The 23,740-nt window shown below is 44.5% G+C and overlaps 1 protein-coding gene across 6 annotated transcripts in view; it reads left to right on the top strand.

The window, feature by feature from the left end:
- Window positions 1–23,740, top strand: part of LOC119953122 (nuclear distribution protein nudE-like 1) — a 65,676-nt gene that overhangs the window by 33,749 nt on the left and 8,187 nt on the right. For 5 of the 6 annotated variants that reach the window (XM_038776995.1, XM_038776999.1, XM_038776997.1 and 2 more), the window contains 6 exons: window positions 3,365–3,518; window positions 6,607–6,755; window positions 9,119–9,255; window positions 10,273–10,443; window positions 13,237–13,328; window positions 19,508–19,659. In XM_038776995.1, the coding sequence (XP_038632923.1) occupies window positions 3,365–3,518; window positions 6,607–6,755; window positions 9,119–9,255; window positions 10,273–10,443; window positions 13,237–13,328; window positions 19,508–19,659 (855 nt within the window). Of the gene's footprint in view, window positions 1–3,364; window positions 3,519–6,606; window positions 6,756–9,118; window positions 9,256–10,272; window positions 10,444–13,236; window positions 13,329–19,507; window positions 19,660–22,992; window positions 23,028–23,740 lie in introns of all 6 variants that reach the window. The other variant, XM_038777000.1, reaches the window with a different exon arrangement.

The following is a 23,740-nucleotide window of genomic DNA, read 5'->3' as shown; positions in this document are numbered from 1 at the left end:
GTCCCCCCTGCTGTTTGCCCTGGCAATTGAGCCGCTGGCCATGGCGCTGAGGGAGTCTAGAAACTGAAGGGAGCTGGTTTCGTGGGGGGGGGGGGGGGGGGGGGGTGTGCATCGGGTTTCACTGTATGCGGATGACCTGCTCCTGTACATTTCGGATCCGGTGGAGGGGATGGGGGAGGTCATGCAGATCCTTAAAGATTTTGGGGACTTTTCGGGGTATAAGTTGAATGTCGGGAAAAGCGAGCTTTTTGTCATACATGCAAGGGGCCAGAAAAAGAGACTGAGAGCGCTACCGCTTAAGAGAGGAGCTTTCGCTATTTGGGCATACAGGTGGCTAAGAATTGGGATGCCCTGCACAAGCTCAATCTAGCGTGGCTGGTGGATCAGATGGAGGAGGACTTTAAGAGGTGGGACATGCTCCCGCTTTCCTTGGCAGGCAAGGTGCAGACTGTGAAGATGACGGTCCTCCCCAGGTTCTTGTTCTTCTTCCAGTGCCTTCCCATCCTCATCCCCAAGTCCTTCTTCAGGCGGGTGAACAGGATTATCACCTGATTTGTGTGGGCAAATAAGACCCTGCGTGTTAAGAGACTGTTCTTAGAGCGCAGTTTGGGGGGGGGGGGGGGGGGCTGGCAGGCGCTGCCGAACTTCTGCAGCTATTACCGGGCAGCGAATATATCCATGATTCGGAAATGGGTTGGGGGGGGGGGGGGGGGGGGGGGGGGAGAACGGTTGGAGGAGGCGGGGGGGGGGGGGGAGGGGAGAACGGTTGGAGGAGGCGTCTTGCAGGGATACTAGCCTGGGGCATTGATAACGGCACCGCTGCAGCTCCCACCGACACGGTACACCACGAGCCCGGTGGTGATGGTGACATTGAGGATCTGGGGTCAGTGGAGACGGCATAGTGGGGAGGGAGGGGCCTCAGTCTGGACCACGATACGGAACAATCACAGGTTTGTTCCAGGTAGAATAGACGGTGGGTTCCTAAGCTGGCACAGAGCGGGTATTAAAAGGATAGGGGACTTGTTTATTGACGGGACTTTTGCTAGCCTGAGGTTGCCCCCAGGGAATACCTTTTAGGTACCTGCAGGTCCGGGCTTTCGTGAGGATCAGGTAGAGGAATTTCCACTGCTACTGGCCCGGAGGATACAGGACAGGGTGGTCTCGGGCGTGTGGGTAGGGGACGGAAAGGTATCGCACATTTACCAGGAGCTGCAGGAGGCGGAGGAGGCCTTGGTGGAAGAGCTGAAGGGCAAGTCGGAGAAGGAGCTGGGTGAGAAGCTGGATGTGGGCCTGTGGGCAGACTCCCTGGCCAGGGTCAATTCCTGCTCAACTTGTGCCAGGCTGGTTCACTTTAAGGTGGTGCACCGGGCGCATATGACAGCGGCAAGAATGAGCAAGTTCTTTGGGGATGGAGGACAGGTATGTGAGGTGTTCAGGGAGCCCAGCAAACCATGTCCATAAGTTTTGGGTATGCCCGGCACTTACATAATTTTGGAGAGGCTTTGCAAAGGCTCTGTCCAACGTTTTGGACACCCGGGTAAAGCCGAGCTGGGGGATAGCGATATTTGGGGTTTCAGAAGATCCAGGAGTGCAGGAGCCGAAAGAGGCCGGAGTCTTGACCTTTGCCTCCTTGGTAGCCCGGAGACGGCTCTTGTTAATGTGGAGGGACGCGAAACCCCTGGAGACTTGGGCCAGTGACATGGCGGGGTTTCTAAGTTTGGAAAGGATAAAGTTTGCCTTGAGAGGGTCCTTGCAGGGATTCTCCAGGCGGTGGCAACCGTTCCTTGACTTTCTCGCGGAACGTTAAGTGAGGTCAACAGCACCAGCAAACCAGAGGGGTGGGTGGGGGGGGAGGCGGTATGGGTGGTGGATAGATTTTACTTGTAAAGGGCAGATACCCCACCTTCCTTTAAGTTATTAATTCGCTTTTCTTTTATTATTATTATTATTATTATTATGTTTTTTGTTTTGTAAAAATTTTTAATTAAAACTAATTTTAAAAAAAATTAACCTTCCAAGTTTGAAATGTTAATTAATGGATGCCAATTTCCCCCCCCTATTTTCAAATCTATTTTTGTTTGAATATCACCAAAAGATGCATTTTTCTTGGTGTGCATGATTAACTAGCTGTTTGACGGCGTTAAAACCAATGGTGTCATTTACTGCCAGAATAATGGTGTTGATTTGCCATTCCATTTATCGGGGTCCAGACTGAGGCCCCTACCTCTCCCCTATGCCGTCTCCACTGACCCCAGATCCTCAATGTCGCCATCACCACTGGGCTCGTGTACCATGTTAGTGGCAGCGGCAGTGGTGCCGTTATCAGTGCCTCAGGCTAGTATCCCTGAAAGACGCCTCCTCCAACCGTTTCCATGCCCCCCCCCCCTCCTCCCTACCCATTTCCGATTCAGAGATTCAAGAGTTATTGGCTAGCAATGCCTCCTTTCATTTTCAAACTGAACTGTTTTTGTGTGTAACATAGAAAATAGGAACTAAAGTGGGCCAATCGTCCCTTCGAGCCTGCTCTACCATTCAACACCATACAACAGTGCTCTCCCCGTACCCCTTGACATCACATATGGACAATAAAAGTTTGCCAGACTTTTATTTAATGACCGGATGGATGATTCCAGTGTATGGCAAGGTGATCTAGAGCTCCGGTAGAAAGATCTACAGTAGCAGATTAATGCTGGCTACTGGCTTTCACTTCCCTCAAGATATCAGTGAGAAACCAGCAGGCATAATTTGATCATTAGATATCTAAAAGCTTAGCCACATAAGGTTGCAAAACAGGCAGTTATTTGTAGAATGCTGTTTCTAGGTCACTTAATTGTTGATATTCCAGCTGTCTGCTTGTAAGACATGCTGACACCGCTGATGTGTTTACACTGGGAGCAGTCTGTGTGACGTAGGTACACCCACAGTTCTCTTGGGAAGAGCCAGGATTTGTCCCAGTTACAGAGAAGGAACGGCGATATAGTTTCAAGTCAGGGTTGTGTGTGAATTGAAGGTGAACTTGCAGGCATTGGTGCTCGTGTTCGCCTGCTGCCTTTGTTCTTGTGGGCGATGGAAGCTGCGGGTTTGAAGAAGTCCTGTCACGTTGCTGCAGTGCATCTTGTAAAATAAGTAATACCCTTCTTCACATCACTCAGCTTGGACACTGCTGGGAATTACATCTAAATGTTATTGTTTTATGACTAGATGACAGTGCCTAGGTACCCGTCAGAAGTTAACTTGTCCAGTCTGCTGCCATTTCTGTATTAATTGACTGGCACAATATTGCATTCGAAAATGTTTTTAATCTATGCTGATGAAAATGAAACAGCAGGAACTCTTTTGTGACCTGTTTGAACCTTTTATTCAGCTTTCAGGAAACCCGTGAAGAGCTGGAAGAATTCCAGGAGGGAAGCAGGGAGCTTGAAGCCGAGTTGGAAGCACAGTTGGAGCAGGCAGAACATCGAAACAGAGATTTAGTATCTGACAACCAAAGACTAAAATTGGATTTGGAGTTATTAAAGGTACACGATTACTGAATATCTGATTTTTTTTTCAACAGCTTAATGTTAGGATGGCCTCTAGATTATCACTTGTACAAACATTTAAAATGAAGCTAGGTTGTAATATTTGCAATTCCATAGAGTGATTATAAAACACCATAAATACTTTTTTGGGTCGGCTTTTGAGCATAAGAACCAAGTGTCCCCAGTCAGTGTTGTGCAAAGCATTGTACTTGATCTCCCTGTGACATGATGCACAAAATTACTTGCTTGTTTTTCAGTCTTTCCTTTTATTATTTTCTGCTCTCAACACCATCGGGTAGACTGATTCTCTCCTCACCAAAAAATATATTTTTTGAGCGATTTCCTTTCACCTTTTGTTCACCTCTTCTGTTTTTTGTGGTTCTACCAAACTTTGTCTGAACATATGATGGCACTTGAGCTGTGATTCCTTTCAGCTTCTTATCCAGTCATGCCGCTTGCTCGATCACACTCCTTATTAAAATCACTTCCCACTCCATACCTTTGTGAAAAATGTGGTCCTGTTGAAGCTGTGGAGTCAGCAAAGCCCACTGCAGACCACGCTATTGATAGTTTGTCCAAAGCTGGAGGGTATAAAAGAAAGAGCTACACCACAGATAATCGGATTGTAAAAGAAAGAGCAACTTGTTCTCTGTGTAGGCAAGCTAACTCCTGAAAAACTTTGTCCTCTCGCCACACTTCCTGTATTTTTTTAGGACCAGTGGCTTGTTCATTAAATGTTATTAATTACATTGCTGTTGAAAATAGTTGCATCTGCTGGAAGAAGATGCAACTGTCTAGTGGGCGGCATGGTAGCACAATGGTTAGCAGTGTTGCTTCACAGCGCCAGGGTACCCAGTTCGATTCCTGGCTTGGGCCACAGTCTGTGCGGAGTCTGCATGTTCTCCCTGTGTCTGCGTGGGTCCCCTCCGGATGCTTCAGTTTCCTCCCACATATCCCAAAAGATATGCTGTTAGGTAATTCTAAATTCTCCCCGAGTGTACCCGAATAGGCACCGGAATGTGGTGACTAGGGGCTTTTCACGGTAACCTCATTGCAGTGTTAATGTAAGCATACTTATGACAATAAAGATTACTAAATTAGTGGGGTGTCTCTTAACAGCAATGCTGGGCAGGAAAGTTGAAGTTCTCACTCGTTTCAATGATTTCCGTCTCTGGGGTAGTCAGTTTCAGAGAGGCGGTGACGGCAAACATTGGCAGCTCTCCATCAGGATTATACTTGCAACTACTGAAAATCAAAATTATGATAATTTTGAAAATTGTAGCTTACTCGATTTAAGTTTATTGTACTAAAATGTGCAAACAGTTTGGAATGTTCTAATGAAATGTCTCATATTAAAATTCATGTAGGTATGTGTTTCGCATGCTTGGAAAGCAACTTCGTGTGTTCTTCTGAGTGGACAATACTAGACTAAAAATTTATTTTCTGTAACATATTTTCTAATAACTGCCTGAAGCCACAATTCAAGCCTTTGAGTTACATTTTGAAATGCACAATCACAGGTCAAAATAATTAAGAAATCTCGTTTCATGATGGGTTAGATTTTCAGGGCACCACTACCTCTGAAACTGACTGCCCCAGAGTCGGAAATCATTGAAATTAGTGAAAATTTAAACTTTCCTGCTCTCGCAATGCTGTTAGAGACACCCCATTAAACAGTTGCATCTACAAGCAGATGTAACAGTTTTCAACAGCAATGTGATGAATAAAACAGGTTCTCTTTATTTTCTCCATCAGAACTATTATGATTATGAACATCTCAGACACACCATCTCTTGGCCTTCTCTGCTCTAAGGCGAATAACCCCAGATTTTCCAGCCTCTCCAAGTAGCTGAAGTTCCTCAACCATGCTCCCAGTCTAGTAAATCTCTTCACCATCTCCAAGGCCTTGACATCTTTTTTAAAGTGTTAGGCCTCTGGAGTTTTTCCACACTTAACACAAGAATGTTACTTTATCTCCCTGCATCTGTTCTATGCAAGACAATTTAAATTAAGTACTGACTATACGTCATGAATTGAATTTTATAAAGTTGCAATATTCACCATGAAATGCCGAACAAAGTCCTAAGTCCAACACAGCCAAACCTCATGTGCAATGTGTTTGTTGATTTCACCAGTCTGTGTGTGCCCCCCCCCCCCCCCCCCCCCCCCCCCCCCAAGCTCTGTTATTATCTGTCTCATAAGAACTAGGAACATAAGAACGAGTAGGCCATCTGGCCCTTCGAGCCTGCTCCGCCATTCAATGAGATCATGGCTGATCTTTTGTGGACTCAGCTCCACTTTCCTGCCCGAACACCATAACACTTTATTCCTTTATTCTTGAAAAAACTATCTATCGTTATCTTGAAAACATTTAATGAAGGAGCCTCAACTGCTTCACTGGGCAGGGAGTTCCATAGATTCACAACCTTTGGGTGAAGATTAGCTGACCATTACAATAATTGGTGAGCACTGCCACCTCACAGTGTCAGATACCTGGGTTCAATGCTGACCTTGGGTGTCTGTGTGGAGTTCACGCTTTCTCCCCATGTCCGTGTCGGTTTCCGCCAGGTGCTCCGGTTTCCTCCCACAGTCCAAAGACATGCAGGTTAGGTGGATTGGCAATGCTAAATTGCCCCTTAGTGTCCAAAAGGTTAGATGGGGTTAAGGGGACATAATAGAGGCATGGGCCTTGGTTAGGATCCTCTTTCCAAGGGTGTTGGTAAAGACCCCTCAGAACTGTAGGGATTCTATCCTAAGTTATTCAATTATTTAGAATTTGAACTTGCTTGCACGGTGACCAAGGTTTTGGAGATATTTCCAGCAATTTCCAGTAAGCCACGATTTGGAATCCCAATTTCATGGTTTAGATAGGTTTAAGACCTTGTTGATTATTTAATTGTGAATGCTGTAATCTAATGAAATTCAATTACTGATGCACAAACAGGACTTAATTTAAATTGTTTTACACAGACGTGATATGGGGAGATAGTACAATATTCTCATGGAAATCGCACATTGTGGGGTTAAAATGCAAAATCGCAATAAATCAAATCTTGGGATTTTCTTCTTTACTATTTACTTTCAGGACAAACTCGAACAACAATATGCACAGAGTTATAAACAGATATCTATGCTAGAAGATGACTTGGGTCAAACCAGAGGTATCAAAGATCAACTGCACAAATACGTAAGAGAATTGGAGCAGGCAAACGATGATTTAGAAAGAGCTAAAAGGTAAGAATTTAGATTCCTTTCTGTAAAATAACTGCATATGAAACGCATATTTGTTTATTTTCGATAATTGGATTATGGTACGTAGAATCATAGAATTTGCAATGCAGAAGGAGGCCATTTGCCCATCAAGTCTGCACGGGCCCTTGGAAAGAGCACGCGACCTAAGCCTACACCTCCACCCTACCCCCTTAACCCAGTAACCCCACTTAACTTTTATTTTTGGACACTAAGGGCAATTTAGCTTGGCCAATACGCCTAACCTGCACATCTTTGGACTGAGAAAAGCTGGAGCACCCGGAGGAAACTCACTCAGACACGGGAAGAATGTGCAAACTCCACACAGACAGTGACCCAAGCCGAGAATCAAACCTGGGACCCTGGACCTGTGAAGCAACTGTGCTACCATGCCCCCATACTATTGAACTCCATGAATGTCCAGTAATACATTCAAATCTATGATTCTGGATCTGCACCAGGGGAACCTTTTTTGAGGATTAGAGGAACATTGTTGTGTTACGTTCTGGAACTGATGCCAAACATTGCCTTTTATATAACATCTGCCACTTTACCTCCTCCCTGCTCGCCATCCCAGGGCCTAAACCCACTTTTCAGGTCAGGCAGTGCTTCACATGCACCTCCTTCAATCTGGTCTACAAATTGCTGCTGCCAATGTGATCTACTCTACATTGGAGAGACTAAACGTATACAAGGTGACTGCTTTGCAGAACACCTTTGATCCGTCCGCGAGCAGGACCCAGACCTTCCTGGCGCTTGCCATTTCAGCTCACCGTCATGCTCTCAAGTCCACATGTCTGTCCTTGGCCTGCTGCAACATTCCAGTGAAGCCCAGCGCAAACTGGAGGAACAGCATCTCATCATCTGATTAAGCACGCCACAGCCTCTGGACTTAACATTGAATTCAACAGCTTCAGACTGTGAACTCTCCTGCACCTTCACCCCATTTTTATTTCAATCAATTTACTTTCATTTGTTCCATTGATCTGTTTCTCCCTCATCATTGTTCCCCACCCCACTTGGGCCATCTATTTCCCGTTTCCAGTTGCCCTTTGACACACTGCTCACCTTTGTTCTGCCAAGCTAGTCTCTTTATATGCCACCATCAGCGCCCTTCTTTGCCCATTTACATTCGTTTTGTCTTTCTGTCCACTAAATTTTTGTCAATCTCCACCTATCACTGCCTCCCTAACCAGCCCCACCGCTCCACGCCCCCACCCCCCACACACACACACCCACAACAGTATAAATCTGACCCTATTTCCAATTCTCTCTAGCTTTCACAGACTCATCCATAATCAACGTGAGCTCCCTTCTCTCCCCACAGATGCTGTCAGACCTGCAGAGATTGTCCAGTAATTTCTGTTTTGGTTTCAAATTCCAGCATCTGCAGTAATTTGCTTTTATATTATTGCCTTTTATTTGATTACATTAAAAGATATTAGACCTCATCTTGCTGCAGTGTTGGACTTTTTCTTTGTCCTTCAGATTGCATGCAAATTGCAGGCGTGACTATTTATTCGAATGCTTTCTTAGCCAGCCTCCCATCTTCCACACTTCATAAACTTGGATTCGTCCAAAGCTCTGTTTGCCTGTATCCTAACTTACACCAAGACAAACTCTCACATCATTGCTCTGTCCGTTGACCTACAGGAATTCCCAATTCACCATGGCTTCTTTATAACATTCTCATTGTTGTGTTCAAAGCCCTCCATGACCTAACTCCTCGCTATCTCTTTGATCTCATCCAGCCTGACAACCCTCAAAAGTCTCTCACTCTCAATTCGGGCCTTATTCATTTCCCCACACCCTTTTCTGCGTCATTTGGGTCATGTCTTGACTACCTCAGCCCTAAGCTCCGGAATTCACACTCTAAGCATTGCTATTTTTATCTTTCTCCACTCCTTTAAAAGCTGACTCTTGAACCCTCCCTAATGTCTCTCCATTGTCTCGGTGTCAACTTTTGACTTATTGTGTTCCTGTTAAGTGCCTTGAAACAATTTCCCACATTATAGATGCTACTGCAATGCAAACTGTGATAAACTAAACTTTTGTTAAATCTAGTTGAAAATTAAATTAAATTATTAAAATTAGCTACAATTTGATCATTGTATTAAAGCAAAATTGACTAAATTAAGAGGTGCTTGAAATTAAGCTTCATAATTTACTCTTTGTTAAATACAAGGTTAATATATCGCCCAGATATGCTTTTAGTTTTCAAGTGATTGGTTCTAGTAACTTGTACCTCCCATTACTATTACTAATGTTGAACACACTATTTTTTTAAGGAAATAATCACCGCGTAGTCATGTGTTAGTTCAACAAGTCCTTCTTTAATATCTATTTAGGGCTACTATTGTATCACTAGAAGACTTCGAACAACGGCTGAATCAAGCAATTGAAAGAAATGCCTTTTTAGAAAGTGAACTTGATGAGAAGGAATCGCTCCTTGTTTCTGCTCAGCGGTTAAAAGATGAAGCTCGAGGTGCGTTTAATTTGAGAGTTTCTTTTTAAGGACAACATTGCAGTAGTACAATTTGGATGCATACAAACTTTAAATAATAGAACTGATAAGCTCATGGTCAGCAAGCCTTTCCCACTATTGGTGGTCTTGCAAAGGGGTGGGGTTATGTACATTATCTGAATTACATTGCTATTCCAATGTTGTAGTTTCCTACTTTTTACATACCGCCTTTGCAAAATTGCTTTTTTTTTGTCACCACTGTCTTATGTTACAACAATGGCTACACTTTTATTGGCTGCGCAAGATGCTTCAAGGGGTCCTGTGGTCAGCTCTATTATAAATTCCAGTCTTTTTTCTGTAGTTCAACATATTGATTTTTCACTCAATATAGTGATTTCAGGAATAATTCTGCATAATTACTTCTATCAGTAATGTGATGAGGCACACATTAAAAGCAAATGTACCTTTGTTTCCTGGCTGCTGTATTGTTCCTCGAGTTACTTGCCAACACAGTTAATGAGTACCCATGTTAAAATCAAATTTCTCACTCTAGGAGCTGTAGCGACTTGGGGTAAATTTGATGTCTATGCACTAACATTGTGAAACACCAGCACATGGCAAGTCAGAAATGAAACATATGGTTGAAGAGTCCAGGAAAGATAGGTTAGTGGGACCAAACCAAAAGCAAATAAGTGTGCTTCCCCCAGGATTCTCTGCACGCTTAGCAATAGTGCATATAAGGCATCATTACTACCTGCACTCGATCACTGAATAGTATATTTCTGGCATTATATGGCAATATTTAGATTTACAGCTTTTTGAGATTAGAGGTCTCATTATGTGCAGGCCATTTGGGAGTTTCACTGGCAGTAGTGCAGATGAGTTGATTATTAGGTTCTTGTAGCCTTCTTGTAACATTATTATCAGCAGTGTACATAGCTACTAAATTGATATATAAAAAATTTAAATCCGTAACCTTCATTCTGTAGCACAGCACTGAAGTCTTGTTCAGTCGCAATCTTGTGAATATTTTTGCAGATCTCCGCCAAGAGTTAGCAGTAAGGGAAAGACAGGAAGTAACAAGAAAGTCTGCCCCGAGTTCACCAACGCTGGAGTGTGAGAAGATGGATTCAGCTGTTCAAACATCCTTTTCTCTACCAGCCACACCTGTAGGACGAACTGCAGGCAATGGGTTTGCTTCACCCAAAGGTATGTGGTGTAGGTTTTCCGAGCACTGCCATAACATTGATTCAGACTTTGTTCATGTAATGTATGGACTGCATTTATTTCCAGTAAGCTGGCATATTAACTGCAATGGCTACCACCTTGATTCAGTCAGAGTTTGGAAAAATCCAGTCAGCCATCCAGTTGGTACAGAACATAAAACCCTTCCAAGTTTGACTGTTGAAGTCTGTGGAAACCCTACAGTGCAGAAGGAAGCTTTTTGGCCCATCAAGTCGCCACTGACCCTCCAAAAGAGCAGTCTACCTAGGTCCACTCCCCCACCCTGTCCCCTTAACCCTGTGCATTGATTATGGTCAATCCGTCTAACCTGCTTACCTGGCTGTCAGGTGGCTATGTTAAAGGTCAAATGTGTGCATTAATGAGATTTGTTAAATTATTTGGCTGGGTTCCACAAACCAAGTGCTCGTACTTTCATTTCATTTTAATCTTGAAGTTTGCCATTGTGCACAGGTAAGTATAATAATAATAATCTTTGTTGTCACAAGTTGGTTTACATTAACACTGCAGTGAAGTTACTGTGAAAAGCTCCAGTCACCACATTCTGGCGCCTGTTCGGATACACGGAGAGAGAATATAAATGCAGCTAGGACTCTGTGTCCTCCATGCTTTTCAGAATTTTCTAAGAAACCAGAATGTTTATTATGTGCATCTTGCTTCACTTGGCCAAATATATTTTAATCCACCTGACAGTAATAGAGGTTAAACTAATTTTGATTATAATTGAATAGTTTGACAGACACACAGCACCACATTTTAAATGGATCTCTTGAATTTGGCAATGTTAAAAGTACAAATTTAGTGCCTTAACTGTGTTCAAGTAGCAACTCATTTAGTGCAAATCCATAACATTAACATTGTGAGAGTCCAAAATATGTACTCAGTGTTTAGTAATCAGAAGTAGCAAAAAGTGATGGTTAGATAAGCATTTAATATTTATTCAAGATATTAAAATTGTATTAGGTAAACAGCACAACCAAGTGGAAACTTTAGACCTCATTGTTATTTTAGATAACACTTTGACGTATTATTGTTCAATAGCAAAACATGGAACAATTTGAAAGACTGACCAACAGATTTGGTTGGAACATAGGATTTATTTTCTGCTGTATGTATTGAGGATCTAGGAGATATGAAACCGAGACCTCTTACTGTCACAATTGGTGGGAGCGTCTGCTTAGTACCAAGTTCCTTCGATACATATATGGACATTTGGTATTTTAATATATTATGTAATAGTCCCTCCCTCAAATAAAAGGTATGGAAGCAAAACATTTATAAAATGCCATAGTAGGGTAATCACATTGAAATTGAGTTAAAGATCCAAAGCTGAAACATTGTGTAGAAATGGACTCTCCAATAATTATAATTGTAGATTACTCTTCTATTTCTAAGACATTTTCAGTACATTGCAATTCTGGGTCTAAGATGAACAAATGAAAACTGGGAGCCAAGGTTTTAAGATTTGAATGAATCACTGATTAGTGGAAAGAGGCAAGCGGGTCCTCTGAAAAGCAAAGAATGAAAAAGTAGCAGGTTGTCTTCAGTATGCATCAAGGGGGAAAAGTTCCAATAAAATACATCTCGAATGTTAGTTGTGCAAAAATACTGCTCTGTTGATGACATCCATTTGGTGCTGAATAGCCTTTTGTTCTGTTTCAATCTGGAACTGGAGGGAAAGGAGGAGGAAAGCATTTGCTCAGCCGTTTAAAGTGTCTGTCAGCACTGACCGCTCTAGATGAAGGAAAGCCATCCATAACTCAAATAGCTTTGGCAGCCAAAATTCGAACCTTGTGCCCAAATAGATTACATGGTGCATATAATTCGTATCAACATCTAAACATCTTGTGTTGATGTACTTTAATTTTCTGTGAGATCACTGAGGAGTGAGGGCATGGACATATAATAATCCATTTCAAAAAAGGCTTCAGCCTGTTTGAACACTGGGAGTGAGTCATAACTTAGGATCAGAGTTAGAAATGAGGGTCAGAACCATCTCCCACAAGATCAGATATAGCACTAGTCATGTGAAGTCTGGAGTATTTTTGTGTAAACTTTATTTCTTCGTTATCTTGCTTTTGAAAATTGACATTGTAAAACACCTTGTATTGGAGTGTGCTAATGCAATATTTGTAATGGGCACCGAGTGTCCAGAATGGTGTCTGCGTCACATCCACGCAGCTTTTAGGAACCATGTTGGTGAGGGCAAAGCAGTGGTGCCATTTTGAAGCTCAACACCGTAGATGATGCTCTCTTTCAGCAGATGGTGCAAGATCCAATAAGAATGAAAAACCCGCTTGATTTAGTTCACGGCGGATGTAGGACATCTCCTACTATGCGCCTGCTCTACCAGGGAATGCCGTGTCTGGAAAATCTTTGAGACCACTCTCTCTCGAATTGTGCTTTATGTCTGTGTTTCCTAGGTCAGATGCAGCTCCCATATGACTGCCAATGCCTGCTCCAAACTCAATGCCCTTTAGGAGGTGCTGGCTAACTTTAAGTGATGCCAGACATTCATGATATTTGCTCCATGCTCAGTAGCATGGTTGGCACTGGTAAATAAAATAATTTGAAACAGCAGGCATTTCAAAGTTCACATGGTTTCTGCATTATAGTCATTTAATGTAAGTTAATTAATTACTTGTGCAGTTTCGGGGCTATCAAAATTAGCCATTTATGTGTGGGTATGCAAGTATGTGTACTTGTATGTGATCATATAAAAACTTGTGTGTGAAAACTGTAATTCTTATTGTTTTGCAGCTATACCAAATGGCTATGGAACTACACCATTAACTCCATCAGCAAGAATATCTGCACTAAATATCGTTGGTGATCTTTTAAGAAAAGTAGGGGTAAGTCAGCTCTAATTAACATGCCTTTAAATGCTAACCCCCAAACATTAGCCCGCATATTTACATAAACAGATGACATAAAGGAATCCGGGATTACCCATAGTCACCCTTAATACACACAGCCCCCCAACTAATGTTCGATGTTATCCAGTTCTTGAAAGTGCATAATGAATAATGCCCGTGACTTGTAGAACCCCTCCGTCCTTCTCCTCAGTTCAAACTTAAACTTCTCAAGGGTCAAGTATTCCAACAGGTTCCCCAGCCACGCCAGAACACAGGGTGGAGAGGCTGCTCTCCATCCCAGCAGGATTCGTCTTCGGGCAATCAACGAGGCGAAGGCTACGATATCTGCCTCCGCACCCGTTTCCAACCTTGGCTGGTCCGACACCACGAATATGGCCTCCAGGGGACCCGGGTCCAATTCCATGTGCACCACCTTGGAAATTACCCTTAAAAACCTCCTTCGAGTAATCCTCTAGCTTTGGACAGGACCAAAACATATGAACGTGATTAGCAGGAACCCCCCCCCCCCCCCCCCCCCAGAAACGCTCACACACATCTCCTTCAAAGAATCGGCTCATCCTCGCGAGGTGTGCTCTATATACCACCTTCAGCTGTATCAGCCCCAACCTCGCACATGAGGTGGAGGCATTTACTCTCTAGATCCCTCACACCACACCCCCTCCTCTACAACCTCTCCCAACTCTTCCTCCCACTTTGCTTTGATCCCTTCCAGTGGTGCCTTATCCTCGTCCAAAATAACTCCGTTCGCCCCCACTGACACCACCCCCTTCTCCAGCCCCCTTGTCGTCAGCACCTCCTCCAGCAATGTGGAGGCTGGTTCCTGCGGTAAGCTCTGTATTTCCTTCCTAGCAAAATCTCGAACCTGCATGTATCTAAACATTTCTCTCTGCTCCAGCCCATACTTCGCTTCCAGCTCCCTCAATCCTGCAAACCGACCCCTAAGAAACAAATCTTTTAACGTCTTAATCCCCATCTCTTCCCATTTCCAAAAACTTCCATCCCACCTCCCTGGCTCAAATCTGTGGTTCCCCCGAATCGGCATTTTCCGTGACCCTGCCCTCAACGTGAAGTGTTGGCGAAACTGCCTCCAAATTTTCAATGAAGCTGTTATTACCGGACTCCCTGAATATTTCCCCGGAGCTATCTGGAGCGGTGCTGTTGCTAGTACTTTCAGTCCCGACCCCCTGCACAAACTCTCCTCCATTCTGATCCACTGGGAATCAACCCCTCTGACCCAGCTCTGTACCTTCTCCACATTCGCCGCCCAGTAGTAGTACATCAGGTTTGGGAGACCCAAACCCCCTGCCTGCCTTCCCCTCTGTAGCAGCACCTTTCTCACTCTGTCGACCTTCCCTCCCCATATGAACGAGGTAATCCTTCCCTCAATCTCGCTGAAAAAAGCCTTTTGGCAAGAAAATCGGTAGGCATTGAAAAATAAACAGAAATCGCGGCAACACATTCATTTTAACCACCTGTACCCGACCCGCCAATGACAGAGGGAGACCATCCCACCTTGCCAGATCGTCTTTCACTCTCCCCACTAAACTAGTGATGTTGTACCTGTGAAGCCTCCCCCACTCCCGGGCAACCTGCACCCCCAGATACCTAAAGTGAATCCCTGCCCCCCCCACCCCTGTCCGAGACACCACAAAATACTCACTCTTGTCCAGGTTCAGCTTGTACCCCAAGAACAACCCAAATACTCGCAGTAGCTCCAACATTCCCCCTATCCACCCACTCTGCTCCGACACATACAGCAGCAAGTCGTCGGCATATAAGGACACCCTATGCTCTATTCCCCCCCCCCCAGCACTATTCCTTTTCATTCTCCTGAACTTCTTAATGCGATGGCCAATGGCTCAATTGCAAGTGCAAACAGCAGGGGGGACATCGGACATCCCTGCCTCGTCCCACGGTGGAGAGAAAAGTATCTCGGGTTGATGTTGTTTGTGCCGACACTTGCCTTCGGCTCCTTGTATAATAGCTTTACCCAATTCATAAATCTTGGTCCAATCCCAAACTGCTCCAGCACCGCCATCAAGTACCCCCACTCTACCCGGTCCAATGCCACAACCACCTCTGTTTCCTTCCCTTCCGCCGAGCCATAACTATGCTCAAAACCCTCCTAATGTTCGAAAAAAGCTGCCTCCCTCTCACGAGCCCCGTCTGATCCTCGCCTATCGCCTTCGGAAAGCACTCTTCCAGCCTACCCGCCAGTACCTTCGTCAATACTTTTGCGTCCACATTCAGAAGTAATATGGGCTTATACGACCAACACTCTGTCGGATCCTTATCATTTTTTAGCAACAGTGAAATCGATGTCTGCCCCAAGGTTTGTGGCAACACCCCCTTCCCTATCGCCTCTTCAAACATCCCCACCATCAGGGGTGCCAGCTTATCCTTGAATTTTTTATAATATTCCACCGGAAACCCATCCGACCCTGCCACCTTCCCCGACTGCATCCTCCCAATCACATCCTTTATCTCCTGCTCCACTATTGCTCCTTCTAATGTCGCCCTGTCCCCCCCCCCCCCCCCCCCATCCTCCGCGTAACCCGTATCTACCTCCAACATCTCGTCTATTACCCTCTGCCGCTCCAACCTCTCCTCTTTGTCCACCCTGGCCTTAATCAAAATTACCTCCCCCCTCACCACCGCCTTTGGAGCCTCCCAGACCACTGCCTTCGACACCTCACCCGTACAGTTGAAACCTACATATTCCTTAGTTTCCTTTTCAATTTTCTCACAGAATACTTAGTTCCCCACATCCAGCTTCCACCCTGGCCTCTGCAACCCCCTTTTCCAGTACCATATCCACCCAATGCAGAGCATGATCTGACACTGCAATTGCCGAGTATTCCGACCCCATAAACCCAACTAGCAAAGCCTTCCCCACCACAAAGAATTCGATCCGCGAGTATACCTTATGGACTGCTGAGAAAAACGCGTACTCCCGTTCCCTTGGGTGCAGGAACCTCCAAGGATCCACCCCACCCATTTCCACCATTAGCCCAGCCAGCGCCTTCTTCCCCCCTGATGGGACCAGCGAGCGTAGCCGTGATCTGTCCAACCTTGGCTCCTGCACCAAGTTCCAGTCTCTCCCCACAATCAGTTTGTGTGTGTCCAAGTTGGGGATGGCCCCAAACACCTTTGCGAATCCCACATCATCCTAATTGGGACCGTATACACTTAACAGCGCCACTAATCTCCCCTCCAGCGCCCCTGTCACAATCACATATCTACCCCACTGATCTGCCACCACCTTCTCCATCTGGAAGCGTACCCTTTTGCTGACCAGCACCGCTACCCCTCGAGCCCTTCCATCAAATCCAGAGAAACACTTGACTAACCCAGCCCTTCTCAAGTCTCACCTGGTCCTTCATCTTCAAGTGAGTCTCCTGCAGCATTACTACATCGGCTCCTCCCGCTAAGATCGATGAGCTCGGTCCAGCTCGTATTGGGGGCAGTTCTCACCATGCCCCCCCATCAGCTCCGCCAACTTCTTAGCGAAGTACTCTGTTGGCCTTGGGCCCTCTGTCCCTTCGGACAAGCCCACAATTCTCAGATTGTGCCGTCTCGAGCGGTTCTCCAAGTCCTCGAGCTTTGCTCGAATTCCTCTATAGACCTCCACTGCTCTCCGCAGCTCGTCCCCCATTGAGGTGAGCTGGTCGCTGTGCTGCGACACGGCTTCTTCCACCTCCTTCATCTTCTCGCCCTGCTCTCTCACCTCGGCCAATGTCTTTGCCACAGCTACCCTCACCGGCGATTGCCTCCTCCACCAACAATTTCAATGCGACCGCCGTCTCCTTCCTCAAAGCCTCCATATGCCTTGCAAACTGCTTTTCCAGCTCCACCGCATCATCTCAGTCATCTTCTCCACCATAAGTAGTGCGGCTCCACCATGCGGTCCGGCATCCGCCATTTTGTCCATGCTTTTGCTGGCCTTCTCATTCAACGGCGAACCCGGGTTTTCTTCCTTCTTCCCAGCTGCTTTTCGCATCCTCTAACGACTTCTTATTTCTTCATTCTTTCTTCAATCTGAAAATAACTAAGTAATTATTTTCACAAATTTTCCCCCCAAAAATTCCAAAGTCAGGAAATTTCTTCCTCTGGGGACCGGACTTCAAACTCCTCAAAGGTCCATTTTCAGTGGGAGCCACCCAGTGTGCTCTAGTCCCCCTCTACATCGCGTTCTGGACTCAGGCCTGCCACCTCGATTGTCTCGCCTCGTGTCAAGCTCCGCCTACACATCTGACCTCTGGGTCGATGCCTCCTGCTCCGGCCGCTGGACACTCCCGCGGGGCTCTTCACCGGCTCCAAACCGACCCGACGCCCGTCCCTCAGGCCCCAAAGGCTGAAGAAATCCCCTTTCGTGGGAAGAAAGAACCACGGGGAAACCCCCGAAAAAGTCCGACAAATCGCAGACCAGCGGGAGCCAGAAGCCTATTTCTGTAAATTCTATTTAACATTTCACTGATATTAGTTATTTGCTGAAATTTGACCTTGGAATAATACCTGTTCAAGAAACATCCCCACCAGTATTTAAGGAAGATGTTCCAGAAAACATTCCTTCCTCAACTAATACCCAAACTGGCTACATCATCATCTGTTTTGGGATGATACTGGTGGAATGTCACTGCTCCATTTATCTACACAACATTCCCTATACTGTTAGGTGTCGGCCATGCCTTGATCATAGCCTCCTGCCTTGGGCTCTCGCAGCCACAGGTTCAGTCCTCATTCCAGAGGCAACCCATGTCAGATGACCAATATTTATCCCTCAACCAACATCACTCAAAGCAGATTAATTAGGCATTCATTTTATTGCTGTTTTCATCATATTGCTGTTCACTAATTAGTGGCAGTGCTTTTTTGTGTCACAGCAGTGATAGAACATAGAACAGTACAGCACAGAACAGGCCCTTCGGCCCTCGATGTTGTGCCGAGCAAAGACCACCCCACTCAAACCCACGTATCCACCCTATACCCGTAACCCATCAACCCCCCCTTAACCTTACTTTTTAGGACACTACAGGCAATTTAGCATGGCCAATCCACCTAACCCGCACATCTTTGGACTGTGGGAGGAAACCGGAGCACCCGGAGGAAACCCACGCACACACTGGGAGGACGTACAGACTCCGCACAGACAGTGACCCAGCCGGGAATCGAACCTGGGACCCTGGAGCTGTGAAGCATTTATGCTAACCACCATGCTACCGTGCTGCCCTTTGAAAAACACAATAAGAAATATCAATAAGAAATGATTAAACTTCAAATTGATTGCCTATAGGGCAAATTGTCCTCCGATTCTGAAAGTGTTTATTTATTTATACATATTATATATGCTCGTAAAGAGCTCTATCTAGTTAATTATTTTAAAGATTTTTAGCTGCTTGGTAAAGTGCTGTACAAACACAAACATTTTTTCTTGTTGAAACCATGGCTTACCGACCATGTGAAATATTATATGCATTTTTCATTTAAAAAAAAGACTTCAGTGTTTAGGAATGTATATATTTCGATTGGGGAGAGCACTGCAGTAACCAGGATTAGGTGTCACCTCGGACTCCAGGTCCAGGGACAGATTCAAGAATGTAGAGCCAGTTCTTCCAAGATAGAAGCTTAGGGAGGTAAATCCACAAATTGGAAAATATATGTATTTCTAAATGGCAATCGATGCTGGGACAATTGTTAATTTAAATTTGAGGTTAATAGATTCCTTGTAGTCAAAGGTATTAAGTGATGAGGCGCACAGGGGGGTATATGGAGTTAGGTTGTAGATTAACCTTGACCTTATTGAATGGCAGAATAGGCTCAAAGAACTAAATGGCACAATCGTATGCTCTTCCTCCTCTTACAGTTGCGATTTAGGCTGATTTTTGCATATCTGTCAAATGCTTTGATTTGAAGACTAAACCCTTACAGATCAGGCATTGCATCTTTTACTAGCTTTTGTTTTGTTTGTAAGTTTGAAATTGTTTACTCATTCAAAAATATCAATGCTTTTTTGATGGAGTGGGAGGGAAAAGGTTACGAGTTCCCTTTGTTTGAACAGTATAATGGAGAATAAGAATTCCTTTATGTAGTGTGTCAAACTGTTGTGCAGAATTTTTGGAGTTAATTATTTCCTGCTAACACTTGAATTTTTTCAGGCCTTAGAATCAAAGTTAGCAGCATGCAGAAATTTTGCAAAGGATCAAGCATCACGAAAAAGTTACAGTTCAGGGAATGGCAATGGCACCTCTGCTATGGTCAACAGCTCAAAGTTTTCTAATTCAGGTCTTACAACATATTTTGACAAAGGGTAAGTATTTAATACGCTAACAAAAAAAGTCAATCGTTCTTGGAAAAATTTGCTGTTACTTAAACTTTTCATGAACTGGGACACCCTTCGATAAATTTACTAGTATGGAGTCATAGAGGTTTGCATCACACTATTGGACTGTGGCAAAGGAGCAGGGAGTGGAATTAGTTAAATTGCTGTTTCAAAGAGCTGCTATGAGAGACAGAGCTGAATAGCCTCTTGGGTGCTGTATACCTTGTGGATTCCTCTCTTCTGGATTTGGATCTTTCCCTAATCCCTTGTCCTTTTCATTTTTACCCCTTTCCGATTCCTTTCTGAAATGTATTCTTGTAGGTCTACAGCACAATGGCACAGTGATGTTAGGTATGGCATTCCAGGGTTTTGTATTTTGACCCAGCGACAGTGAATGAATGGCAATATAGTTCCCAGTCAAGGTAGTGTGCAACTTGGAGGTGAACTTGGTGGTGGTGTCCCTATGCACCTGCTGCTCTTGTCCCTCTAGAGGTCATGAGTTTGGAAGGTGCTGTCGAATTGAACATGGAGCTACCATTACTCCTTGAAGGCTTAGATATGAAATAATGGGTGATTGCTGAAATGTTGTTCTGCAGATTAATGTGCTGCAGATTCATGTGCTACACCTTTGCCAATTTGTTTTAGAGCATAACGTAGTTCGAGAATTGCTTTGTGAGGTTGTTCCCCAGTATTTACTGGCACCCCCATTTCACAAAATCAATCCTTGTATTTGTAGAATGGTTTGTCTAACAGGAAATCTATTCTGAAACAAAGTAATTTTAAGGTTGCAAACGACCACTATTTTGCTCAACCTGCCGGAACTTCCCCTTTTTATGGTTGCCTTTGTTTCCGATGGCAAGATGCCTGGACATCTGGGGTGGAATTCTCCGACCCCCCGCGTCAATCGGCATGCCCCCCACGCCGATCGGCGGGCCCCCCGTGGCGATACTCCGGCCCGTGATGGGCCGAAGTCCCGCCGCTGAGAGGCCAATCCCACCAATGTGGTTTCAACCACCTCTGATGGCGGCGGATTGGCGGCGCGAGCGGGCCCCCGGGGTCATGGGGGGACGCGGGGTGATCGGACCCCGGGGGTTGCCCCCACGGTGGCCTGGCCCGCGATCTTCCAGCCGCTACGGCCTCCACCATGGTGGAGGCGGAAGAGAACCCCCCTACCGCGCATGCGCCAGTGGTGACGTCAGCGGCTGCTGCCGCCACACCGGCACATGCGCGAACCGGCGAAGGCCTTTCGGCCAGCCCGGGCGGCGGGCGTCAAAGGCCGTTGGCGCCGGTTTTGCCGCCAGTCGGCGTGACGCCAACCACTCCGGCACGGGCTTAGCCCCTAAAGGTGTGGAGAATTCCAAAGCTCCCTTACAACCCCCTTTCCCTTTGCCTTTTTATATGCGAGAAGCATTATAGAATTCCGCACCTTTGGGGAGGCCCAACGCCGGAGTGGTTGGTGCCCCTCCGCTATGCCGGCACCCCCTGCCCCGCTGGGTAGGGGAGAATCCCGGCCCTGAAGGCCACTCACTTTGCTTTGTGCTGCTTCTGGTGGCCAATTTAATTTTAGCGTATTTACACCTGCTAATTTAACTGCGGTGGGTACTGGTTTTTGATCGGCTAAACAAAAGGTTTAATAATTTAAGCAAATCAGAGGGAAAACTATTGCAAATTGAAAATTTGTTGTGGAAGTACAGTTGAATAACCAGCTGTATATTACTTGACTACCAATTGATTTAAATATCAATTCTATGGTTTGTGTTTAAAATTCATTTATCCTTAGCTAATTTCTAATTTGCCATATTATGTAGCACCGCCACCTCGTAACAAAATATTTATATTAAGTTTTGTTAAAGTTTATTTAGCACTTCCTAATGACTCTGGATATGGCATGCCCAAATGTAATGCTATGCTGGGATGTGGGGTTGGTGGGGAAAATGGCATAGAGTGGCGCAGGCTTGACGAACCAAGTAGCCTCCTCTTCCTATGTTCCTGTGCTATTTGGACAGGAAAGTCCGAGGTTTTAATTCTCCATTTGTGTGTTGTGAGTTGATCTGTGTGGGGCTTTTAAAATTGTTTGTAATGTTCCTGAGCTAGGAAGTGAAAAAGCTCCTAGTATTCCACTCCTGATTCCTATCTAATGATTCGTGCTTGAATTCAATGTGTAGATGTGATGGGTAGCAACTTAGTTTGGTATGTACGCTGCATGAGCAAATATCCAGTCCATACTTGGCATCTGGGCTCAAACAAAATCAATCTTTTAGATAGGTACTGGCAAGCTGTCAATTCGTGTGAAACTTTATTTCAACCAAAGTCTTTAAGAGGGAGAAAACTGCAAAAGAGCAACTCGAGGTTCCCAGTACAGAGATAAAATCAAGGTTTAGGTTTTGAAAGAAAAGTTAGTCAACTAGTATTAATTCCTACCATGCTGCAATTTTGGTGCACTGACGTTCTTTAACTATTTATTTGCTGTATTACATTTCTGACACAAAAGCAGTTTCCTATAGTGTTGAAACACGGTTAATACAGCATTTTGGATTGCTCCAAGTTCCTTGATGATAATTTTCAACATGTCCCAGAACTGATCATAAAAACTTAGTTGGTGTCAATTGAGCCAAAAGAATTTAATTTTAGCTACAAGTTACGATTTAAGTATTTCAACCACCTTAAACTGGTTTAGGTTTCAACATGTGACTGACCCCATTTGGACCTTGTGAGTAGTTTTGGGTCCTGGATCTAAGGAAGGACGTGCTGGCCTTGGAGAGGGTCCAGAGGAGGTTCACAAGAATGATGCCCGGAATGAAGGACTTGTCATATGAGGAGCGGTTGAGTACTCTGGGTTGGTACTCTATGAAGTTTAGAAGGATAAAGTTTCAAAGTTTCTTTGAAAATTACTGAATACTAAAGAGGCCTAGATGGGTCGGTTCTCGATGAAGTTTAGAAGGATGAAGGAGGATCACATTGAAACTTACAGAATGCTAAAGAGGCCTAGATAGAGTGGACGTGGATAGAATGTTTCCACTGGGAGGAGAAACTAGAACCCGAGGTCACAACCTCAGACTGAAGGGGCGATTCTTTAAAATAGAGATGAGGAGGAATTTTTTCAACCAGAGGGTGATGAATCTGTGGAACTCATTGCTGCAGAATGATGTGGATGCTAAATCACTGCGTGTCTTTAAGACCGAGATAGATAGGTTCTTGATTAATAAGGGGATCAGGGTAATGGGAAGAAGGCAGGAGAATGGGGATGAGAAACATATCTGCTCCTATGTCATATGGTTTTATGGTTTTAAGTTTGATTAAGTATGTGTTTTCTTTTATCAGAAAAGAGAGAGTCTTTTTCACCGAGTATATCATGGGTAATTCATTTTATTGTATTCCTTTGAAATAATCACCTGCATGCAAGCGCAAATGGTGATGTAAATCAAAGTAGGATTAACAGCTAGATTTAGGCTGAAATTTTACTAACTGCACGGGGATTTTGGTGTTTTGTGTCAAATTGTAAGAATCTATAGTATAGTTGCTCAAAATACAGCTACTGGTGTCTCTTCTAAAAATTTACTCTACAATTTCATAATCAATGTATCCCATTGTCTGTGGAAAGTTAATTTTCTGCTAAGATAAAATTTTCCCCTTGGGTGACAGTGTCATTTTTGCTATTGCAGATCAACCATTTAAAATACCATTTGTATAGTACAAAACTGCATTAAGTATTGCACCTTTTCATAAATAAAATGAGGCACCATAATGTGCCTGTGCCTGAGTTGTATTTTAGGATTCCGTATTTTGGACGTCCCACATTGCCCAAATTCTGACTCCGTTATGATCATTTAATATTTTTTTTCAACCACAAGTTCCACACAGGTGACACCATTTTCCAAGTGTTTGCATTTACTCTGAGAGTTCCTTTTCAAGGAAGGCAGGGACAAATGTGCCGAAACATATTTAGATTGAGTAGGATTTCTTTCCAAATTATTTTTTCTCATCTGCATGACACACTGTATTCTTTTTTTTTTAAAATAATTTTTATTGAATTTTTCAAAATACAAACATTTTAACCCCCCCTACCTTT

Source organism: Scyliorhinus canicula, chromosome 18 (genome assembly GCF_902713615.1).
Source record: "Scyliorhinus canicula chromosome 18, sScyCan1.1, whole genome shotgun sequence".
Taxonomy (NCBI): Eukaryota; Metazoa; Chordata; class Chondrichthyes; order Carcharhiniformes; family Scyliorhinidae; genus Scyliorhinus; species Scyliorhinus canicula.
The sequence above is the reverse complement of the archived record's forward strand: the minus strand, read 5'-3'. Positions and strand labels throughout refer to the sequence as shown.